The 19,454-nt window shown below is 45.6% G+C and overlaps 1 protein-coding gene across 2 annotated transcripts in view; it reads right to left on the minus strand.

Annotated features, from left to right (window-relative positions):
- The window catches only part of ARID3B (AT-rich interaction domain 3B), a 64,466-nt gene extending 45,327 nt beyond the window's left edge, over nt 1-19,139 (minus strand). Inside the window, exons 1-2 of one of the 2 annotated variants that reach the window (XM_033189381.1) lie at nt 18,979-19,139; nt 15,825-16,465 (exon numbers count right to left, since the gene is read on the minus strand). In XM_033189381.1, the coding sequence (XP_033045272.1) occupies nt 15,825-16,388 (564 nt within the window). In that variant the 5' untranslated portion in view covers nt 16,389-16,465; nt 18,979-19,139. The remainder of the gene's footprint in view (nt 1-15,824; nt 16,466-18,978) is intronic. The other variant, XM_033189382.1, reaches the window with a different exon arrangement.
- Nucleotides 19,140-19,454: the final 315 nt, after the last annotated feature.

Below are 19,454 nucleotides of genomic sequence, written 5' to 3' on the forward strand. Positions count from 1 at the left end.
GTGAGCCCAGAGGGAATGAGTGGGATACAAGTAATGGTGAGAAAAGAAATGGATAAACTTGGTAAGTTTAAATAAATAATAACTGCTAGGGGAAAAAAACTAATTTGGGGAGGGGTTAAAACAAATTAGAACTAAAATACTGGCCACTGTAAACTGGAAAACAGGATTGGAGAGGTGGATGTTAAAACTAGAATTTCTAAGGTACCAATGTTTGAAAGCACAGCCACCTCATTTCTTTTTTCTTTTTTTTTTGAGACAGAGTCTTGCTCTGTCACCCAGGCTGGAGTGCAGTGGCACGATCTCGGCTCACTCAAGCTCCACCTCCCGGGCTCACGCCATTCTCCTGCCTCAGCCTCCCGAGCAGCTGGGACTACAGGCACCCGCCACCATGCCCGGCTAATTTTTTTTGTATTTTTAGTAGAGATGGGGTTTCACTGAGTTCGCCAGGATGGTCTCGATCTCCTGACCTCATGATCCACCCGCCTCGGCCTCCCAAAGTGCTGGGATTACAGGCGTGAGCCACTGCGCCCGGCCTGCCACCTCATTTCTAACAGCACGTGCTCACTTCGTCCAGACTGGTAATTCTGGTAGTATTTCACACTTAAAAAAATTATTACATCTGTTCATGGTGATCTGGGATCAGTCATCTTTGATGTTACCACTGTTACTGCTTTGGATAGCCTAGAATCACACCCATATAAGATACCAAACTTCACTGATAAATGTTGTATGTGTTCGGACTGCTCCACCAACCACCCTAGTAGCTGGGACTACAGGCATGTGCCATCACACCTGGCTAATTTTTTTTTTGTATTTTTAGTAGAGACGTGGTTTCACTGTGTTAGCCAGGTTGGTCTCGATCTCCTGACCTCGTGATCCACCTGCCTCGGCCTCCCAAGGTGCTGGGATTACAGGCGTGAGCCACCGTACCCTGCCACGAAATGTATTTCTTAAATAATTTGTAAGTTCAACCTTAAAAGTTGAAATTACTCATTGATCCATGGGCTCCAGAATGGATATTGTGTTAGCAGGCGTGAAAACAATATTCATCTACTTCTACATCACCATCAAAGCTCTTGGGTGATCAGGTGCCTTGTCAATGGGTAGTAATATTTTGAAAAGAATCTTTTTTCTAAGCAGTAGTTCTCAACAGTGAGTTTAAAATATTCAGTGAACCATTCTGTAAACAGATGTGGTGTCATACAGGCTTTGTTCTATTTACAGAGCACAGCCAAGGTAGATTTAGGATAATTCCTAAGGGCCCTAGGATTTTGGGAATGATGAACGAAAAAAACTCGCCGGGCGAGGTGGCAGGCGCCTGTAGTCCCAGCTACTCGGGGGGCTGAGGCAGGAGAATGGCGTGAACCTGGGAGGCAGAGCTTGCAGTGAGCCGAGATCGCGCCACTGCTCTCCAGCCGGGGTGACAAGGTGAGACTCCGTCTCAAAAAAAAAAAAAAAAAGAAATACATTTTGTAAGGCTACAGCTGCCATATACAGTGATTCCTCTGATGGATCCGGGCAAAGCAAATTGGAAACCTTCTGGAAAGGATTCACTGTTCTAGATGTCATCAAGAATATTTCATGATTCTTGGAAGGAGGTCAGAATAGCAACTGGGGCCAGGCATGGTGGCTCACGCCTGTAATCTCAGCACTTTGGGAAGCTAAGGCAGGAGGACTGCTTGAACCGGGAGTTTGAGACCAGCTTAGGCAACACAGTGAGACCGTTTCTACAAAAAATTTTTTAAAATTAGCTGGGCATGGTGACACATGCCTGTGGCCCCAGCTACTCGAAAGGCTGAGGTGGGAGAATCACTTGAGCCAAACAGGTCGAGGCTGCAGTGAGCTGTGATTGTGTCACTGCACTGCACTCCAGTTTGGGTGACAGAGACCCTGCTTCAAAAAAAAAAAAAAAAAAAAGAGTCAATCGATGTAGCAAACTTCACTGTTGTGAAACTGCCACAGCCACTCCAATCTTCAGTAACCAGCACCCAGATCAGTCAGAAGCCATCAACATCAACACAGGACCTTCTACCAACAAAATGATTACAACTCCCTGAAGGCTCAGATAATTGTTATTGTTTATCTCGTAATAAAGTATTACTTTAATTTTAATTGACAAATAATAATTATATATATTAAGGAGGTACACAGTGTTGTTTTCATACATACAATGTATAGTGATCAGATCAGGGTAATTAGCATCTCCATCACCACAAACATCTATCATTTCTTTGTGCTGGGAACATTCAAGAACAATAAAACATTTTATTTAAGGCATGTACTTTTTTTTTAAGGTATAATGAATGCTACTGTATACTTAATAGACTACAGTATAAACATAATTTTTATATGGGAAACAAAAAAATGTGTGACTTATTTTATTGCAATATTTGCTTTATTGTGGTGGTCTGGAACTGAACCTGCAATATCTCTGAGATATGCCTGTAGTGTAAAAAGAATATAAATTACAATCTAAAAGTAACCAACAGAAGAATAAAAACAGAAAAGTATAACTTCTACACCAGTAAACGAGACAAAGGCTAAATAAAGAAAACTCGATCAAATCAATACAAGACAGGAAAAGAGAAAACAAGAAAAGAAAAAGTGTAATTAAATTGAAAATCCAAAATAAGAGGGCACGGCCAGGTGCGGTGGCTCATGCCTGTAATCCTAGCACTTTGGGAGGCTGAGGCAGGTAGATCACTTGAAGTCAGGAGTTCAAGACCAGCCTGGCCAACATGGTGAAATCCTGTCTCTACTAAAAATACAAAAATTAGCCAGGTGTGGTGGTGCATGCTTGTAATCCCAGGCACTTGGGAGGCCGAGGCGGGAGGACTGCTTGATCCCAGGAGGCAGAGGTTGCAGTGAGCAGAAATCATGTCACTGCACTCCAGCATGGGTGACAGAGAGAGGCTCCATCTCAAAAAAACAAAACAGGGCTGGGCATGGCGGCTCATGCCTGTAATCCCAGCACTTTGGAAGGCCAAGATGGGTGGATCACCTGAGGTCAGGAGGTCGACACCAGCCTGACCAACATGGAGAGACCAGCCTGACCAACATGGAGAAACCCCGTTCTCTACTAGAAATACAAAAAATTAGCCTGGTGTTGTGGCAGGTGCCTGTGACAGTGCCAGCTACTTGGGAGGCTGAGGCAGGAGAATGGCATGAACCTGGGAGGTGGAGCTTGCAGTGAGCCAAGATCGCGCGCCACTGCACTCTAGCCTAAGCAAAAGAGTGAGACTCTGTCTCAAAAAAATAAACAAAAAAAACACAAAATTAGCCGGGCGTGGTGGCGCATGCCTGTAATCCCAGCTACTGAGGCAGGAGAATCTCTTGAACCCGGGAGGCAGAGGTTGCAGTGGGCTGAGATCGTGCCATTGCACTCCAGCCTGGGCAACAAGAGCGAAACTCCATCTCAAAAAATAATAAATAAATAAATAAATATTAAAAAACAAAACAAAAAGAGGGCAGAAATAGATCCAAATGTATCACTAATCCTAATAATGAAATGGATTAATATACATTCTGTCCAAGTACACATGGAACATTTATAGAAACTAATCACACATAAGGCCAACAAAAAGGAGATCTTAAATTTCAGAGAATTGATAGCATGCTCGTTTTCTAACTACAATGTAATTAAGCTATAAAATAATACTGGAAAAGAGATAAAACCCACATATTTCGAAACCAAAAAATACTTTTAACAACCCATGAGTTGAAGAAGCAATTAAAACTGAAATTATAAAATGTCTAGTACTAACCAACAATGAAAGCATTACACATCAGAACTTGTGGGGTACAGAAAAAGTGAGATCCAGGGAAAACTCTATAGCCTCGAATGCATTTATTAAGTAACAAGAATTTTGAAAAACGTGTTCAATCTACAACTAAAATGGCTTAAAAACAGATCACACACAAATGAGTACACATAAAACTGAGGAAGAAATCTGAGTAGGATCAGTGGATGATATCAACATCAACATCCAGGCGTGACAGCATACTACACCTGTATATGCTGCTACCATAGGGAAACTGGACAAAGTGTACATGACATTGCTTTCTTTCAACTCCATATGAATGTATAATTAGCTAAATAAAAATTTTAGTTAAACGAACCTGGCCAAAATCCAAAACACTAATAATACCAAATGCTGGTGAGGATGTGGAGCAACGGAAGCTCATTCACTGCTGATGGGAATGCAAAATGGTACAGCCACTTTGAAATACAGTTGGGCAGTTTCTTAGAAAGCTAAAAATACTCTTACCACACAATCCGGCAATCACGCTCCTTGGTATTTACCCAGATGAACTGAAACTTTTACCTACACAAAAACCTGTATACAGATATGTATGATAGCTGTATTCATAATTGCCAAAACTTTGAAGCAACCAAGATGCTCTTCAGTAGGTAAATGGGTAAACTGTGGTATGTCCAGAAAATGAAATATTATTCAGCACAAAAAGAAATAAGCTATCAAGTCATAAAAAAATATGGAGGAAGCTTAAATGCACATTACTAAGTGAAGAAAGCCAATCTAAAAAGGCTACACTAATGAGCCCACCATATAACATTCTGAAAGAGGCAAAACCATAGACAGGAAAAGAATCATGGGCTGCCAGGGTTAAGGAGGAGGGAAAGATGAATAGGTGAAGTGCAGAGAATTTCTAGGACAGTGAAACTACTCTGTGTGATACTATAATGGCGGATATATGTCATTACACATTTGTCAAAATCCATAGAATAGGCTAGGCACAGTGGCTCACGCCTGTTAATCCCAGCACTTTGAGAGGCTGAGATGGGTGGATCACCTGAGGTCGGGAGTTAATGACCAGCCTGACCAACATGGAGAAACCCCATCTCTACTAAAAATACAAAATTAGCCGGGTATGGTGGCACATGCCTATAATCCCAGCTACTTGGAAGGCTGAGGCAGGAGAATCACTTGAACCTGGGAGGCATAGGTTGCGGTGAGCCGAGATTGCACCATTGCACTCTAGCCTGGGCAACAAGAGCGAAACTCCATCTCAAAAAAATAAAAATAAAAACAAAAAATAAAAATTCCATAGAGTATACAGTATCAAGAGTGAACACTAAACTATGGACTCTGGGTGATAATGATGTATCAATGTAGGTTCATCAGTTATAACAAACATACTACTCTGGTGCAGGATTTTGACAGGAGGTTGTGCGGTTGTGGCAGGAGGAGGGATATGGGAAATCTCTGCACATTCTGCTCGATTTTGCTGTGAACCTAAAACTGATCTCAAAAAATAAAATCTATTTTAAATAAACACAATGGAAGGCCGGGCACAGTGACTCATGCCTGTAAACCCAGCACTTTGGGAGACCAAGGAGGGTGAATTGCTGGAGCCTAGGAGTTCAAGACTAGCCTGGGCAACATGGTGAAACCCCACCTCTACAAAAAATAACAAAAGTTAGCTGGGTGTGATGGTGCGTGCCTGTAGTCCCAAGGAGGGACTGTAATCCCTAGGAGGCCAAGGTGGGAGAATCAACCTGAGCCCAGGAGGTTGAGGCTGAGGTGAGCCGTGATCTTGCCACTGCACTCCAGCCTGGGCAACAGAGTGAGATCCTGTCTCAAAAACAAAACAAAACAAAACAAATGGAGCCTTTTAAATTTAAAAAGGAACAGAATAAACCATAGAAAGTGGAAGAAACAAATATTTGAGTGTCTACTATGTGCCATCACTGTTGGGTGCTAGGGTACAATGATAAGCAAAACAAACATGATCCCTGTCCTCTTGGAGCTTACCATCTAGAGTAGAAATCAGATACCAAAGAAATAAATAAAAGAACCGAACTGCACAAATATAAAAGCATAATGTTCAATGACAGGGACATAACAGGAGAACCTGATCTACACTAAGAGTGAAGACAGTGCCTTTGAGGAAGTGATGGCTAAAGGAGCGACCCAAAGGCTGAGTAAGTTTGCCTAGACAAGAGTGTTCTAGACAGAAGTACCAGCATATGCAAAGGCCAGGGTAGCTGGAGCACAGTGATAGATCAGGAGATTGTCAAAGATAAGGCTGGATCAGTAGGCAAGGGTCAGATCATGCAGATTTTGGATTTTATAATTAGAGCAACTGACATCATACTTGGAGGGCATTAACGCAGTGACATAATCTGATTTGATTTTTAGAAGATGGCTCTAGCTGCTGCATAGAGCGTGGATTAGAATGGGGGAGGGGGTGGGCACAGAAACCTGTTGAGAGCTATAGTGGTAGGTAGGTAGTCTGGGCCAGGTAGGTGATGATGTAGAAAGCAGGAGTGGCAATACTCTAGATACTTAGATGAGACTGCTGCTAAGACTTGGTGATGGCCAGGCGCAGTGGCTCAAGCCTGTAATCCCAGCACTTTGGGAGGCCGAGACGGGTGGATCACGAGGTCAGGAGATCGAGACCATGCTGGCTAACACGGTGAAACCCCGTCTCTACTAAAAAATACAAAAAACTATCCGCGTGAGGTGGTGGGCGCCTGCAATCCCAGCTACTCGGGAGGCTGAGGCAGGAGAATGGCGTGAACCTGGGAGGCGGAGTTTGCGGTGAGCTGAGATCCGGCCACTGCGCTCCAGCCTGGGCGACAGAGCCAGACTCCGTCTCAAAAAAAAAAAAAAAAAAAAAAGACTTGGTGATGGACATGAGGAGTAACAGAACAGCAGGTATGAAAGACAGTCAACTCTAAGGTTTTGATATGAATAAGTGGACAGAAATGCCATTTACTGAGAAGGAAAGTAAAGGAGGAAATAATTGTAGGGGAGTAGGTTGGAAATCAAGAGTTCAGTCTCACAGGTATTAAACTTGAGATGCCAGTAAAACGTCTCAACAGAAAAGCCAAGCAGGGAGTTGGGGATACCTTAGACTAGAAATGTGGGCTCAAACAATATATACTGGAATCCCACTGGCTTATAGATAGTATTTAAAGCCATGAGAGTGAAACTGCTCAGGGAGAACATACAGAGAAGTAAGCTTAGGAGTAAACCCTGGGGGAACTTGGCATTTCAGAGGCTGAACAGAAGAGAAATAGTTGAAGAGATAAAGGAAAATAAACAGGTCAGTGCAGTGGCTCACACATGTAATCCCCACACTCTGGGAGGCCAAAGTGGGAGGACTGCTTGAGTCCAAGAGTTCAAGACTAGCCTGGGCAACATGGTAAGATCCCATCTCACAAAAATAAAATTAGTCAGGAATAGTGATGCATGCCTGTAGTCCCAGTTACTCAGCAGGCTGAGGCAGGAGCATCACTTGAGCTCAAGAGGTTAAGGCTGCAGTGAGCTGTGTTTGTGCCACTGCACTCTAACTTGTATAACAGAGTGAGACCCTGTCTAAAAAAGGAAGAAAGGAAGAAAGAAAGGAAGAAAGGAAGAAAGAAAGGCCGGCCGAGCGCGGTGGCTCACGCCTGCAATCCCAGCACTTTGGGAGGTCGAGGTGGGCGGATCACGAGGTCAGGAGATGGAGACCATCCTAGCTAACACACTGAAACCCCGTCTCCACTAAAAATACAAAAAATTAGCCGGGCTGGTGGCACGCGCCTGTAGTCCCAGCTACTGGAGAGGCTGAGGCAGGAAAATTGCTTGAACCCTGGAGGCAGAGATTGCAGTGAGCCAAAATCACACCGCTGTACTCTAGCTAGGGTGACAGAGCAAGATTCCCTCTCCAAAAAAAAAGAAAGAAAAAAGAAAAAGAAAAGAAAGAAAATAAGCATAAGCAGAAGGAAGGATTATAGAAAGCAAAAGAAGAGAATGTTTAAGGAGGGAGAGCTCTGTATTCAATAATGCTGAGAAATCAATGAGGTTAGGGAAGGCTGGGCTTAGCAACATGGAACTTCAGGAACATGGAAGAAACAGATATCAGACTGGAGTGTGCTGAGGAGTAAGTAGGTGGTGACAAATGGAAATAAAGAGTAAAACCAATTCCTTTGAGAAGCTTTGTTGCAAGGAAGCGGGGGATAGTTAGGAACAGAAAAAAAGCTGGCAATAATGTGCAATCAAGAGGATTTTTAAAAGTCTCTCATTTCCTTGTTAACAACTAACTCAGGTAAAATTTAAGATTAAAGAAGGTTTTTGTTGTTTGTTTGCTTGTTTTTAAGTCTGGGAGAGAGAAGATGTGTAAACGTGGAAAAGGCCTGGAAGAGAATGAGCCCAAAGAGTCAGGAAATGGAGGGTTCACTGATGGAGCAAGTCCCTGGAAACCTGGGAGGGCATGGGATCTGGGACACGTAGAGAAATTAGCCTCTGGTGAGAGGGATAAGGACCCAAGTCAAATCAGTGATTGTGTATTTATAAAGACTTAGTATCCATAAAGCTTACTTCTACTTAAAGAACAATACACACATATCCCTATGCTAATATGGAAAGATACAGTGCCATGTATCTGAAGATGGTTCTGAAGAAACCATCTTCAGAAGTGCCATGGTTTAAGCTCACATAATCCTGAAAGGTTTCAGAGAACTTCAGAATACCAGAGTGTGGTCATGGCTCTAGAAAACCTGAAAAGCAGTTGTTTTAGAGTAGTGGGTAGGATTTATGGAGCTTCTTACCTACAAAGGTCATAAAGACTGAAAAATTATGATTGACCCTTCAACATGGATTTGAACTGCCTGGGTCCACTTATATGTAAACTATTTTCAACCAAACTTGGATCAAAGACAAAATTTACGGGATGTGAAACCCATGTATATGGAAGATTGACTTTTAGCATATCTGGGTTCCACAGAGCTGACTGCAGGACTTGAGTATGCTTGAATTTTGGTATATGTGGGGGTCTTGGAACCAATCCCCTGTATATGAGGGACGAGAGTAACTTCAAAAAGGACTTAGGTGTTGAAGAAAATTCGCCGGCCGGGCGCGGTGGCTCAAGCCTGTAATCCCAGCACTTTGGGAGGCCGAGACGGGCAGATCACGAGGTCAGGAGATCGAGACCATCCTGGCTAACACGGTGAAACCCCGTCTCTACTAAAAACTACAAAAAACTAGCCGGGCGAGGTGGCGCCGCCTGTAGTCCCAGCTACCCGGGAGGCTGAGGCAGGAGAATGGCGTGAACCCGGGAGGCGGAGCTTGCAGTGAGCTGAGATCTGGCCACAGCACTCCAGCCTGGGTGACAGAGCGAGACTCTGTCTCAAAAAAAAAAAAAAAAAAGAAAATTCACCCTAACCTTTGTATGGTTGTACACATCTTGCAAAGCTCTTTCACACTCATATTTTTCTTCTACCTTTGTAACATCCTTAAAATCACTTCCTGAGGATAGTGGGAGAGGATTATCATCCTCTGGAATAGATGTATGCATGGGTTCAGAGAGGCAGATTAGAACACTTGTCCAGGCCCGGCACGGTGGCTCAAGCCTGTAATCCCAGCACTTTGGGAGGCTGAGACGGGCGGATCACGAGGTCAGGAGATCGAGACCATCCTGGCTAACCCGGTGAAACCCCGTCTCTACTAAAAAATACAAAAAAAAAAACTAGCCGGGCGAGGTGGCGGGCGCCTGTAGTCCCAGCTACTGGGGAGGCTGAGGCAGGAGAATGGCGTTAACCCAGGAGACGGAGCTTGCAGTGAGCCAAGATCCGGCCACTGCACTCCAGCCTGGGCAACAGAGCAAGACTCCGTCTCAAAAAAAAAAAAAAAAGAATACTTGTCCAAGTACTAAAGCAAGCAGGTGGTAGAAGTAGGGTCTTAATCCACATCCTCTGGCTCCAAAACCAATGCTGATTTAATAATTAAATCTGTTACTAGGTAACAAGTCTGCCAAGTATTTACACTTTAACTTTTTGGGGTTAATGTCTAGAAGGGCAACCAAGCTCTCTTATACATCACCAATGATATCAGGGAGTGCTGGGCTGAAAGAATCACTGATAGAGTCAAATAAGAGATCTCAAGTTCTAGGTCCCAAACCTTTCCCAAGTGACAGTCTGTTCACCTAGATGACTACAGGAAAGACATGAGCTCGGCACAGATATTGAAAGTAGAAGTCAAGAAAATACAAGGAGGCCGGGCGCGGTGGCTCAAGCCTGTAATCCCAGCACTTTGGGAGGCCAAGACGGGCGGATCACGAGGTCAGGAGATCGAGACCATCCTGGCTAATACGGTGAAACCCCGTCTCTACTAAAAAAATACAAAAAACTAGCCGGGCGACGAGGCGGGCGCCTGTAGTCCCAGCTACTCGGGAGGCTGAGACAGGAGAATGGCGTGAACCCGGGAGGCGGAGCTTGCAGTGAGCTGAGAGCCGGCCACTGCACTCCAGCCTGGGCGGCAGAGCAAGACTCCGTCTCAAAAAAAAAAAAAAAAAAAAAAAAAAGAAAATACAAGGTTGCCAAACTCTCAGTTACTGAGACTGAAACACAAAGGAACAGAGTCTCTGGCGCTGTCTGATGATAGCGAAGCTTACGTTCTCTTTCTGGTAACACAATCTAGAGCACGGTTTCTCAACCTTGGCACTACTGTCATTTTGGACTAGATAACTCTTTGTTGTTGGGGGGCTGTCCAGTGCATTATAGGATGTTTAGCAGCATCCCTGGTCTACCCACTAGATGCCCATAGCACACTACCCCCTGCTCCAGTCATGGCAATCAAAAATGTCTCCTGACATTGCCAAATGTCCCCTGGGAAGGGGCAGGGGTCACCTCTAATTGAGAACCACTCAACTAGATGGATTCCATTGTGACTGCAGAAGGCAAGGGCATGCAAGGTAGCTCTACAAAGAACATGAGGAAAGCCTACGAACATTTTCTTTTTTGGGCAATAGTTTGCACAGTTTTTAAAAAAAGCCTCAAATGTTCCATAGTCATGCTGTATCTTTTCTTTTTTCTTTTTCTATTTTTTTTTTTTACACCATCTCACTCTGTCACCCAGGCTGGAGTGCAAATGGCGCCATCTCGGCTCACTGCAACTTTCCTGTAGTTGGGACTACAGGCGTACGCCACCACACCCAGGTAATGATAATCATGCAGTATCTACCAAGAAAAGTAGGCCTATCCCAAGAGACCACACCTTACTTAGAGGGATGGCTTCTGGACACCAGTCAGTCAGTCAGTCATGACATTAGAAGAAATGCACAGCAGTCTCCACTAAATGCCCAGCAGGAAGTCGCCTCTCACAGTAAGATGAGACTGATTTTGCTCATGGTTAAGAATAGGCAAAAAAAACAAAAAAACAAAAAACTGAAACTCCCTCTTCTCAAATCACATTCCCTTTGTCTGCCAGTGCCCATCTAACATGGCAATTCTTCCCATTTGCCATGGAGCTTCCTTTGCTCCTGTACTGCAGAGGTGCTTCTCCAACAAATTCAGAGAGAACCCATGCAGCTGTCATGAGCTGAGGATGCCCCAAGCAGCCAGGAGGTGTTTGAAACTGGTAATATCTTGTCCTTGTTAATACATGTGATTAGCAAGCTTTAGGACGTTAGAATTCTTTAATTGCAAATATTCTGAAATTAAACCCTCCATTCTAGAAGGCAATCACAAAACAAAATCTTGTAAAACATGCTAGAAGGGGAAGGGTAGAGGAGGTGGCCAACATTTATTGTGCAATGGCTCCCAGTGCTTTGCACTGAATTGGCTGTGAACTTATGTTAAGCCTGTGGTTGGATCACAGCCACATGCAGTAACCAAAGTGACTGCCAAAGTATGCAGAAAATCGTACACACGCACCCTGGCCCCACATGCCTGTCAAGCCATCTTTCTTCTTTCTATTCTATCGAAGGGGGTTTACATCAGTAATCCAGCTCTACCAACGGGCTCAAGACAGACCCAGCCCGTACTGCCTGAACCACCCTCTACCAGAGGGAGAGAACACCACCCCCAAAAGGCCAGCAACATCTGCCAGTTGGCTATATGATCTCCTTTGAGAAAACAAACACTCAGTTCTTTGTCTGTTTTCTTGTTTTACAATTATTTACTCTGCCCACAGGAATCTGATGGGTTTTAGAACACTCGACTCAATGGCGTTATCCATCTTTCCATCACTGTGGTGTCAGAGAATAATACCACACCCTAACAATCCAGACCTTGAGAAGAAAATATTTTCTGAGAGTTTCTTCAAAGAGAATCCATGAAATAATTTTGACTTTAGCCGGGCGCGGTGGCTCAAGCCTGTAATCCCAGCACTTTGGAGGCCGAGACGGGCGGATCACGACGTCAGGAGATCGAGACCATCCTGGCGAACACGGTGAAACCCCGTCTCTACTAAAAATACAAAAACTAGCCGGGCGAGGTGGCAGGCGCCTGTAGTCCCAGCTACTTGGGAGGCTGAGGCAGAGAATGGCGTAAGCCCGGGAGGCGGAGCTTGCAGTGAGCTGAGATCCGGCCACTGTACTCCAGCCTGGGCGACAGAGCGAGACTCCGTCTCAAAAAAAAAAAAAAAAAAAAAAAAAAAAAAGAAATAATTTTGACTTTACATGTTCTAAGTAAGGGATTTCAGATGCAAAGAATAATCTCTGGAACCCTTAAGCTTTCCCAGTTCCACTTTTCAGTTGGCAGATGCCTGTCCTCCTTTACCCCAAAATCTTGCAAAATACTTTTGGGTATCTCTGTTGGTTTGCCAAGCTATGCTATGCTGTAGACAAAATTAACTTCTTAAACTTTGGCATGTGAATGTTTGAAACAAAACAGTTTTAAAATATCTCTGCCATAGCACAGACTGGGTGGCTGGGCTCCAGTAGACTCAGGACAGAATCAAATTATTGTAACCCAAGTTCCAATCCCCCTTGGGCTTCCCACACTGCCACTGCTAGACCTGAACTCCCTGAGAGAGAAACATGCCTTGTTTCATACAGTACAGGTCTAGCACAAAGAAGCCTCTGTAAAAGTTTGTTGTTTAAAAGAACAAGATGGACGCTGTATCACATTAACAGTAAGATCTGTGTCAGGGTGGGTGCGGTGGCTCACGCCTGTAATCCCAGCACTTTGGGAGGCCAGGACGGGCAGATCACTTGAGGTCAGCAGTTCAAGACCAGCCTGGCCAACATGATGAAACCCTGTCTCTACTAAAAATACAAAAAAAAAAAGCCAGGCAATGGTAGCATGTGCCTGTAATCCCAGCTGCCGGGGAGGCTGAGGCACGAAAATCGCTTGAACTCGGGAGGCGGAGGTTGCAGTGAGCAGAGATCGTGCCACTGCACTCTAGCCTGGGCGACAGAGCACGCTCTGTCTCGGGAAAAAAAAAAAGATCTGTGTCAACTGTAAAGGTCTTTGTAATTGTCGCTGGAGCAAGGGATATTCTATTTTCGCACTCCATTAAGTTACATAAAGAAAAGATTGTGAACAACAAAACAAGCCAGTCTAATCATTTGTAATAGTTTCTACAGACTCTCCCCAAGAATATTATTTTTGGTCCTTCTAAAATATAACTAAAAAGAAAAGTTTAAAAATCCCCCAGCACATGATTTACTCCTTTAAAAGCAGTATTTATAGACAAGGAGAGCACAGACCAAATCAATGTTAAAAATTAAAGGGGAAAAAGAGGTGCACATCTGAGGGTTTAAGTCATCACTATCTAAAGCCCCCCTAATTCAGTTCTTGATCTCCAAATCCTGAAGGAAGGTAAATTTTGGGTGAGGGATTATGCCTCAGCTACTCTGGTATTTATAAAACATTTTGGTAGGTGCTCTGCCAGGCAGTCTATAATTAGTGAATATGCCTCAGAAACACAAAGTGAACTCAAAGAGTTTCAAATGCCAACAGCCAGCCCCCTGAATACTGAGCTAAGTGTCACAGGGCTGCCACCATCTAGATAACTTGGTGCTGGGTGCCCTGCCATGGTGCACACATGTGCACATGCACACACCAGTTCTGAAGAGTCTTTTTTTAAACCTCTAATGGCTTGACCTCAACACCTGTTACACTTCCTGAAGACAGGCTCTGGAGCTCCACTTGTTCCTCGCATGCGGCTGCACTTTCTAGGAACGACCGCACACACACAGACGCTGGCCAGCTGCCAAGGCGGGGGCAGCCCAGCCGCCTCGGGCCTGAACTTTCCCAGCACTGTCAGGGCAGGATCCCGCTATGAGCTGACTCAGCGGGCCGGTATGGAACTCTGCCAACCACACAGCAGTGCGGGGGCAGCCGGCAACTCACAGATGTTTTGCTAAACCAAAGCAATCAGTGGGAGGCGGGTCTGGGCTGGCGGCCAGGGTGCTGCTGTCGTGGAAGCTGGGATTCTCTGATTCTAGTCCTAGCTCTGCCACTATCTCCCTGGGTGATGTGAGCGAAAACCTCTGTGTATCTCAGTACCTCTCCCACTTCAGAGGCATGTCTGTGTGATGCAGGAAAGGGTGGCACTGTTTACATAAAAGAGCTCCCCAGGCACTATTACCTACCATGTGCCTGGCACTGGACAGGCTTTCACGTGTGCTAGTTCGGTTAATCCTTGCAACATCCGTGGGAGGCACTGGCATTCTTTTTATTTCACAGGTGTGAAGACACAGGTTCAAAGCAATTCAGAGCCCTACTCAAAGATCACAAGGGCAACATTTGGAAGTGATGGGATTTGAACCCCACTTCTGGCTGCAAAAACTATTGTTGTAAAACTCAGATCTACTGTACAGACCTCCTGATCCAAGATGTTTGATTTTTCAGGTTCCAAAGGACCTTTCTTACATGACTTCTCAGTTGCCCTGTGAAAACCCACAGCTTTTCACAAATGATTTCTAAACAGTACCACTGGATCATAAGAAGTGTGTGTGCTTCTGCAGGGTACCCATGAACTCCCTTCCTAAGCACCAACAAGTCACTTAACCTGGGACAACTTATCATCACTCCCATCCTTTGGGCGAGGAAAAACTATATTGTGAGTCACAAAGAGAAGAGGAATCACAAGTCAAAGGCTTGGTTGAGAACAGATTCTCTAGGCTCCACCCTCCAAGATAATTCATTAGGATCCTGCAATCTGTATTTTTTAAAAAGCTCCCTCAGCCATTTGGAAGTCACTTCAGCTTTCCTTGACTAAAAAGGAAATTTTGAGGTCTACCCTTCCCTGTTGTCAAGGGGATGTAAGAGTGAAATGAAATCATGTCTACAAGGCTCTCTGTTGGAAAATATATGCAACGCAAGTGCTTCTTGTCAGCTGTGTTTAGCTCCAAAACAACCAACTGTCCTTAAAAAGGGTTAGCCTGAAGCTAAGAAACTGTTTTAGGCAAGAATGTTCTTTTACATTACTATTAGAAAACATTATTATTAGAAAAGCTGTAATTAGTCACACATCTCATTTTAGATATTCCTCACAACACTGTTGCAACTTCATCTTTCCTTTAAAAAACGAGATTGTATTGACATTCTTTCACATCAAACTTGGAAAAACCTATATTAAGAGTAACATACAGGCCGGGGGCAGTGGCTTATGCCTGTAATCCCAACACTTTGGGAGGCCGAGGCAGGCAGATCATGAGGTCAGGAGATCGAGACCATCTTGGCTAACATGGTGAAACACCATCTCTGCTGAAAATGCAAAAAATTAGCCAGGCATAGTGGCATGCGTCTATAGTCCCAGCTACTCAGGAAACTGAGGCAGGAGAATCACTTGAACCCGGAAGGTGGAGGTTGCAGTGAGCCGAGATCATGCCACTGCACTCCAGCCTGGGCGACAGAGTGAGACTCCATCAAAAGAAAAAGAAAAAAAAAAAGAGTAACATGCATTTCATTGCTTTAACGAAGAAAATATTAAATAAGAAAAAAATCCAAAGTCTATTCATGTCTAGGCTGTCAGTCACTGAAGTGGGATGAGAAGGCACAGACTGGCACAGCCCCTGACCCTATCAGTCCATTACCCCTTTCCGGCCTTTAAGAAGAACAAACGACCTCCAATACCAGAAAGACTGACCTGCTTGAGCTGCTCATCCAGATTCCAGTTTGGCTGCCCTGCTGTGGAGACAGAAGGTAGGGCCTTGGAAGCATCTTTGGTATGGTCTTCTTTAGCTTGTTGTCCATGTGGTGGCAGCCCTGGTGCTGGAAGTAGATTGGACATGGGTGCCACTCTGGGATCTTGGCGAGCTACTTTCTGCACATGAAAATATTTTGAAGCAGCCTGGGTTTCTTTCTCAGCCACCTCCGCAACTTCATCATCCCCATCCTCATCTTCCAAACCTCCATCCTCTTCCTCAGGCTCTGAGTTCACGTTGCCCCGTTCAAAGACTTGGGCCACTGCTGTGGTGGGTGGAACTCTGGCTAAGGGACCTAAGGGAGTGCTGCCAGAAGGCCTCCCAGGTGTGGCAGAAAGGAGAGTCGGCTGTGTGACCAGCTTTTGGGCATACAAGAACTGGGCTTCTCTCATCTGCTGGCCCTGCTTCTCTCTGGCATCCATCTGCAGAGGAGCCAGGTGTGGCTGCTTCTGTTGCTGTTGCTGCTGCTGCTGCTGCTGCTGCTGCTGCTGCTGAAGTGGTTCCATTATTGCCTCAAGCTTCACCCACAGAGTGGCATGACTCTGAACCTGGGCACAGCCCACCAGGCACACTGGGTCTAAACCTTAGTGATTAACAGAAACCACAAAGAAGGAGAGGGAAAAAACAACTATGTAAAACAGGTATAAAAAGGTTTCCTTTTCTCCAGTAGAGGGCCATGAGTTCTGAACGCTAAACATATGCTCCTAAACCTGAGTTTTAAGATGAGTGAGTGGTGGGGTAGGAAAAGCTGTGAAGAAGAGAAACAGGATCTAAGAGGGGAAATAGGGAATGAATCTCAGTAGTAGTAGCAGACTGTTGAGGGCTTTAAAAGAAGAACATCCAGCCAATATCTAGTTTGCTAACGTGTGTTCTGATCTCTCTTCCTCTACATTATCAAACATTAATCTGTTACTCAATTAATGTCACTGAACATTAATTACTGAAAAGGTAACTGGGTTTGCTCTGTAGCAAAAGCTGTAATTATGCAAACAATAATAATAAAGGAAAAGAAGGGCCTACCTGCAAAAGAGAGAATATGTTCCCAAGCCCACAGGAGAAAGATATCACCTCTGAGCTACACACAGAACTATCAGGCAGACAGGTTTACTCTCACAGAAAAAGCAAGACCAAGCAAGCTGCTCTTGGGTTTAAACTTTTCAAATTTCCCTGATCAAGTTGCCAGCCTGCTTGTTGAGTGGACTGAGCCATACTAACTGGATATCATAGCCTCAAAAAGACTCCAATTTCAACAACATGAAAGAAACACGCAAGGAGGCAAGAGTCTCAAATTGCAATCGTCACTCAAAAGCAAACAGGGGAATTCCTCTGGAGATTTTAAAGTTAATTAATCTGAAACAGATATCAACATTGTCTGAACAAGTTAATGCTGCTTCTTTTTTATAAACAGCCAAGTAAAACTCTTCACATCCCCTTTCTTTCTGATTCATTTCTACTATGATATTCTCCGACAAATACAAAAAGAAAAGGCTTTCGGGCCAAAAGCATTCTGGGGGCAGGTTTATCTGCATTCTTACCAATCAGTCTCCAAACACACATCACTTTCACACCCTCTTCTCCCTTAATTCCCCCACCTCTCCCCTGCAGGCCCTCACCCCCAACAAACTTCACTTGAGTGATGTTTCTTCAGCAAGTCTCCATAACTGAACGGATTACTATGCAAGGGCAAATTTTAGGTGAACAGGACTTGCAACATGGCGTACAATTTTGTCATCACATGAAAGAAGCTGCAGTGCACATGTTGGGACTTGATATCTGCATTGTTCCAGTGTTTTAGGATTGGGTCGAAAGACAAAAAACAAAGTGTCTTTAGCATCTTCAAAAATTCACGGAGAAGTAATCACATCTTTAGCAATAAAAACTGCTTGGATTTAAGATTTTTTTCCAGGTTAGAGTAAAAAAGGGTACAATTTTTAAAGCTAGGCCAATTAGTAGTGATTAAACATTCTCATTTTCTGTTTATCTTATAGCCCTGTTTGTGCCTTTTGTGTTCTGTGAAAGATTCGCATTCCAATTTGCCTCTTACTGCCTTTACTTCCTCTCTTGGCACTTTAGAAAGTGTGAGTTACGCTTGCAGCCATACTTTCATTCTGCTTTAGCTCTTCTTACAGTGTAAAAAAGCATGACAAGATTTACATCCACATTAAATTCAGTTGGCAAAAGTGTTCATTTAAAATGAAAACAATTTGGGTCAAAGAAAATTACAGAATAAAGCAAATAATTCGGTGTTCATTTTAAATGTCCTCACAGTCATTACAGCCAATCAATCACGATTGGAATAATTTCTCAACCAAGTCCTGCCAGTCAGTGAACAACTGCTTCTTGTCTTGTGGCACCATCTTCTCTGAATGCTGTCCCCAGCAGAGGGGGAGGTGTCCCTCCCACAGCCTCTTATAGTAAGACTGAGATGACTCAGTTCTACAACTCAATACACACACCGTCCCCCAAAGTGCCCATCTTCCCGCAGTCCTTAAGCAGCCAGCGATCCAAACAATGCCACCTGCCTACGTTTGGAGAACTTATGTCTCAAATCTAAACCTCTTCATCCCTTCACACGGGCCCCTCCCCCATTTCCCCTAAAGTTCCCGGACCACCAAGCCGGGTGCAACGGACTGCCTGCAGCTTTGAACCCGGCCTGCCGACCATTCCCCTACCTTTGCTGCCGGATTCGTTTGGCCCCAGGCCCCTGTAAGCCCCACAGCACACCTCCCCGGTCACCCCTGCACGCCTCCCCCCATTCTTTATTCACCTCCCCGCATTTAGCCCTATCACTTTTACCTCTACCAACCCTCCCAGTCAATCCGCTGGCTCTTCTCCAATGGCCCCCGCCCCACCTATCTGCGCCCACTTAGCTCCAGGGCCCCTCACCCTTCTTATCGCTTTATCTCAAATGCCCTAATGGGCACAGGGCGCTCGGGGCTCTCGCGGCGCTCTCACTTTCCTTCGCGGTCCCCGCGCCCCCGGCCCGCGCCTTCCCCTCTCTCTCCACACCTGCCTCGGCTCCTGGCCTCGGCCCCTCCACCTGCCGCAGCCTCCCCTCCCGCCGTGCCTGAGGGAGCCGGGACCCGCACCACTTACCTGTGCGGGGCGCTCCGGGTTTTCGGTCGGCGGAGGAGGAGGCCGCCGCTCAGGCCCCGGCGCGGCAGCTGCGTCTCGGACTCCTCCGCAGCCGGGGGCCACAGCCGGGGCGGGGCCCGCACCGGAAGCGGCGCCGCGGGGCCGAACCGCCGGCCAGGGGCGGGGGGCGGACCGCCGGCCAGGGGCGGACCGCGGGCCGGGCGCGGGGGCGGGGGAAGGGCGGGGCCACAGGGGGCGGGGCGGGCCGGAGCCGGAAGCCACTAAAAGGGGACCGGGTTGGGGGGCGGGGGTGGGACGAGGCGGAAGTGAGTCCTAAGGACGGCGCCGCCCGACTGAGTCGTGGGAGGAAGCGAATGGAAGCGGGCGGAAGCTTCGGCCAATGGCAAAGTGCGGACACAGAGGGGTTCCGGTGTGAGCACTTACGCGGGGAGTTGAAAAGAGCCGGGGTGGAGATAGTGTTCTCCGAGCGTTTTCTG

This window comes from Trachypithecus francoisi, unplaced genomic scaffold (assembly GCF_009764315.1).
Source record: "Trachypithecus francoisi isolate TF-2019V2 unplaced genomic scaffold, Tfra_2.0 Lachesis_group3, whole genome shotgun sequence".
Classification (NCBI taxonomy): Eukaryota; Metazoa; Chordata; class Mammalia; order Primates; family Cercopithecidae; genus Trachypithecus; species Trachypithecus francoisi.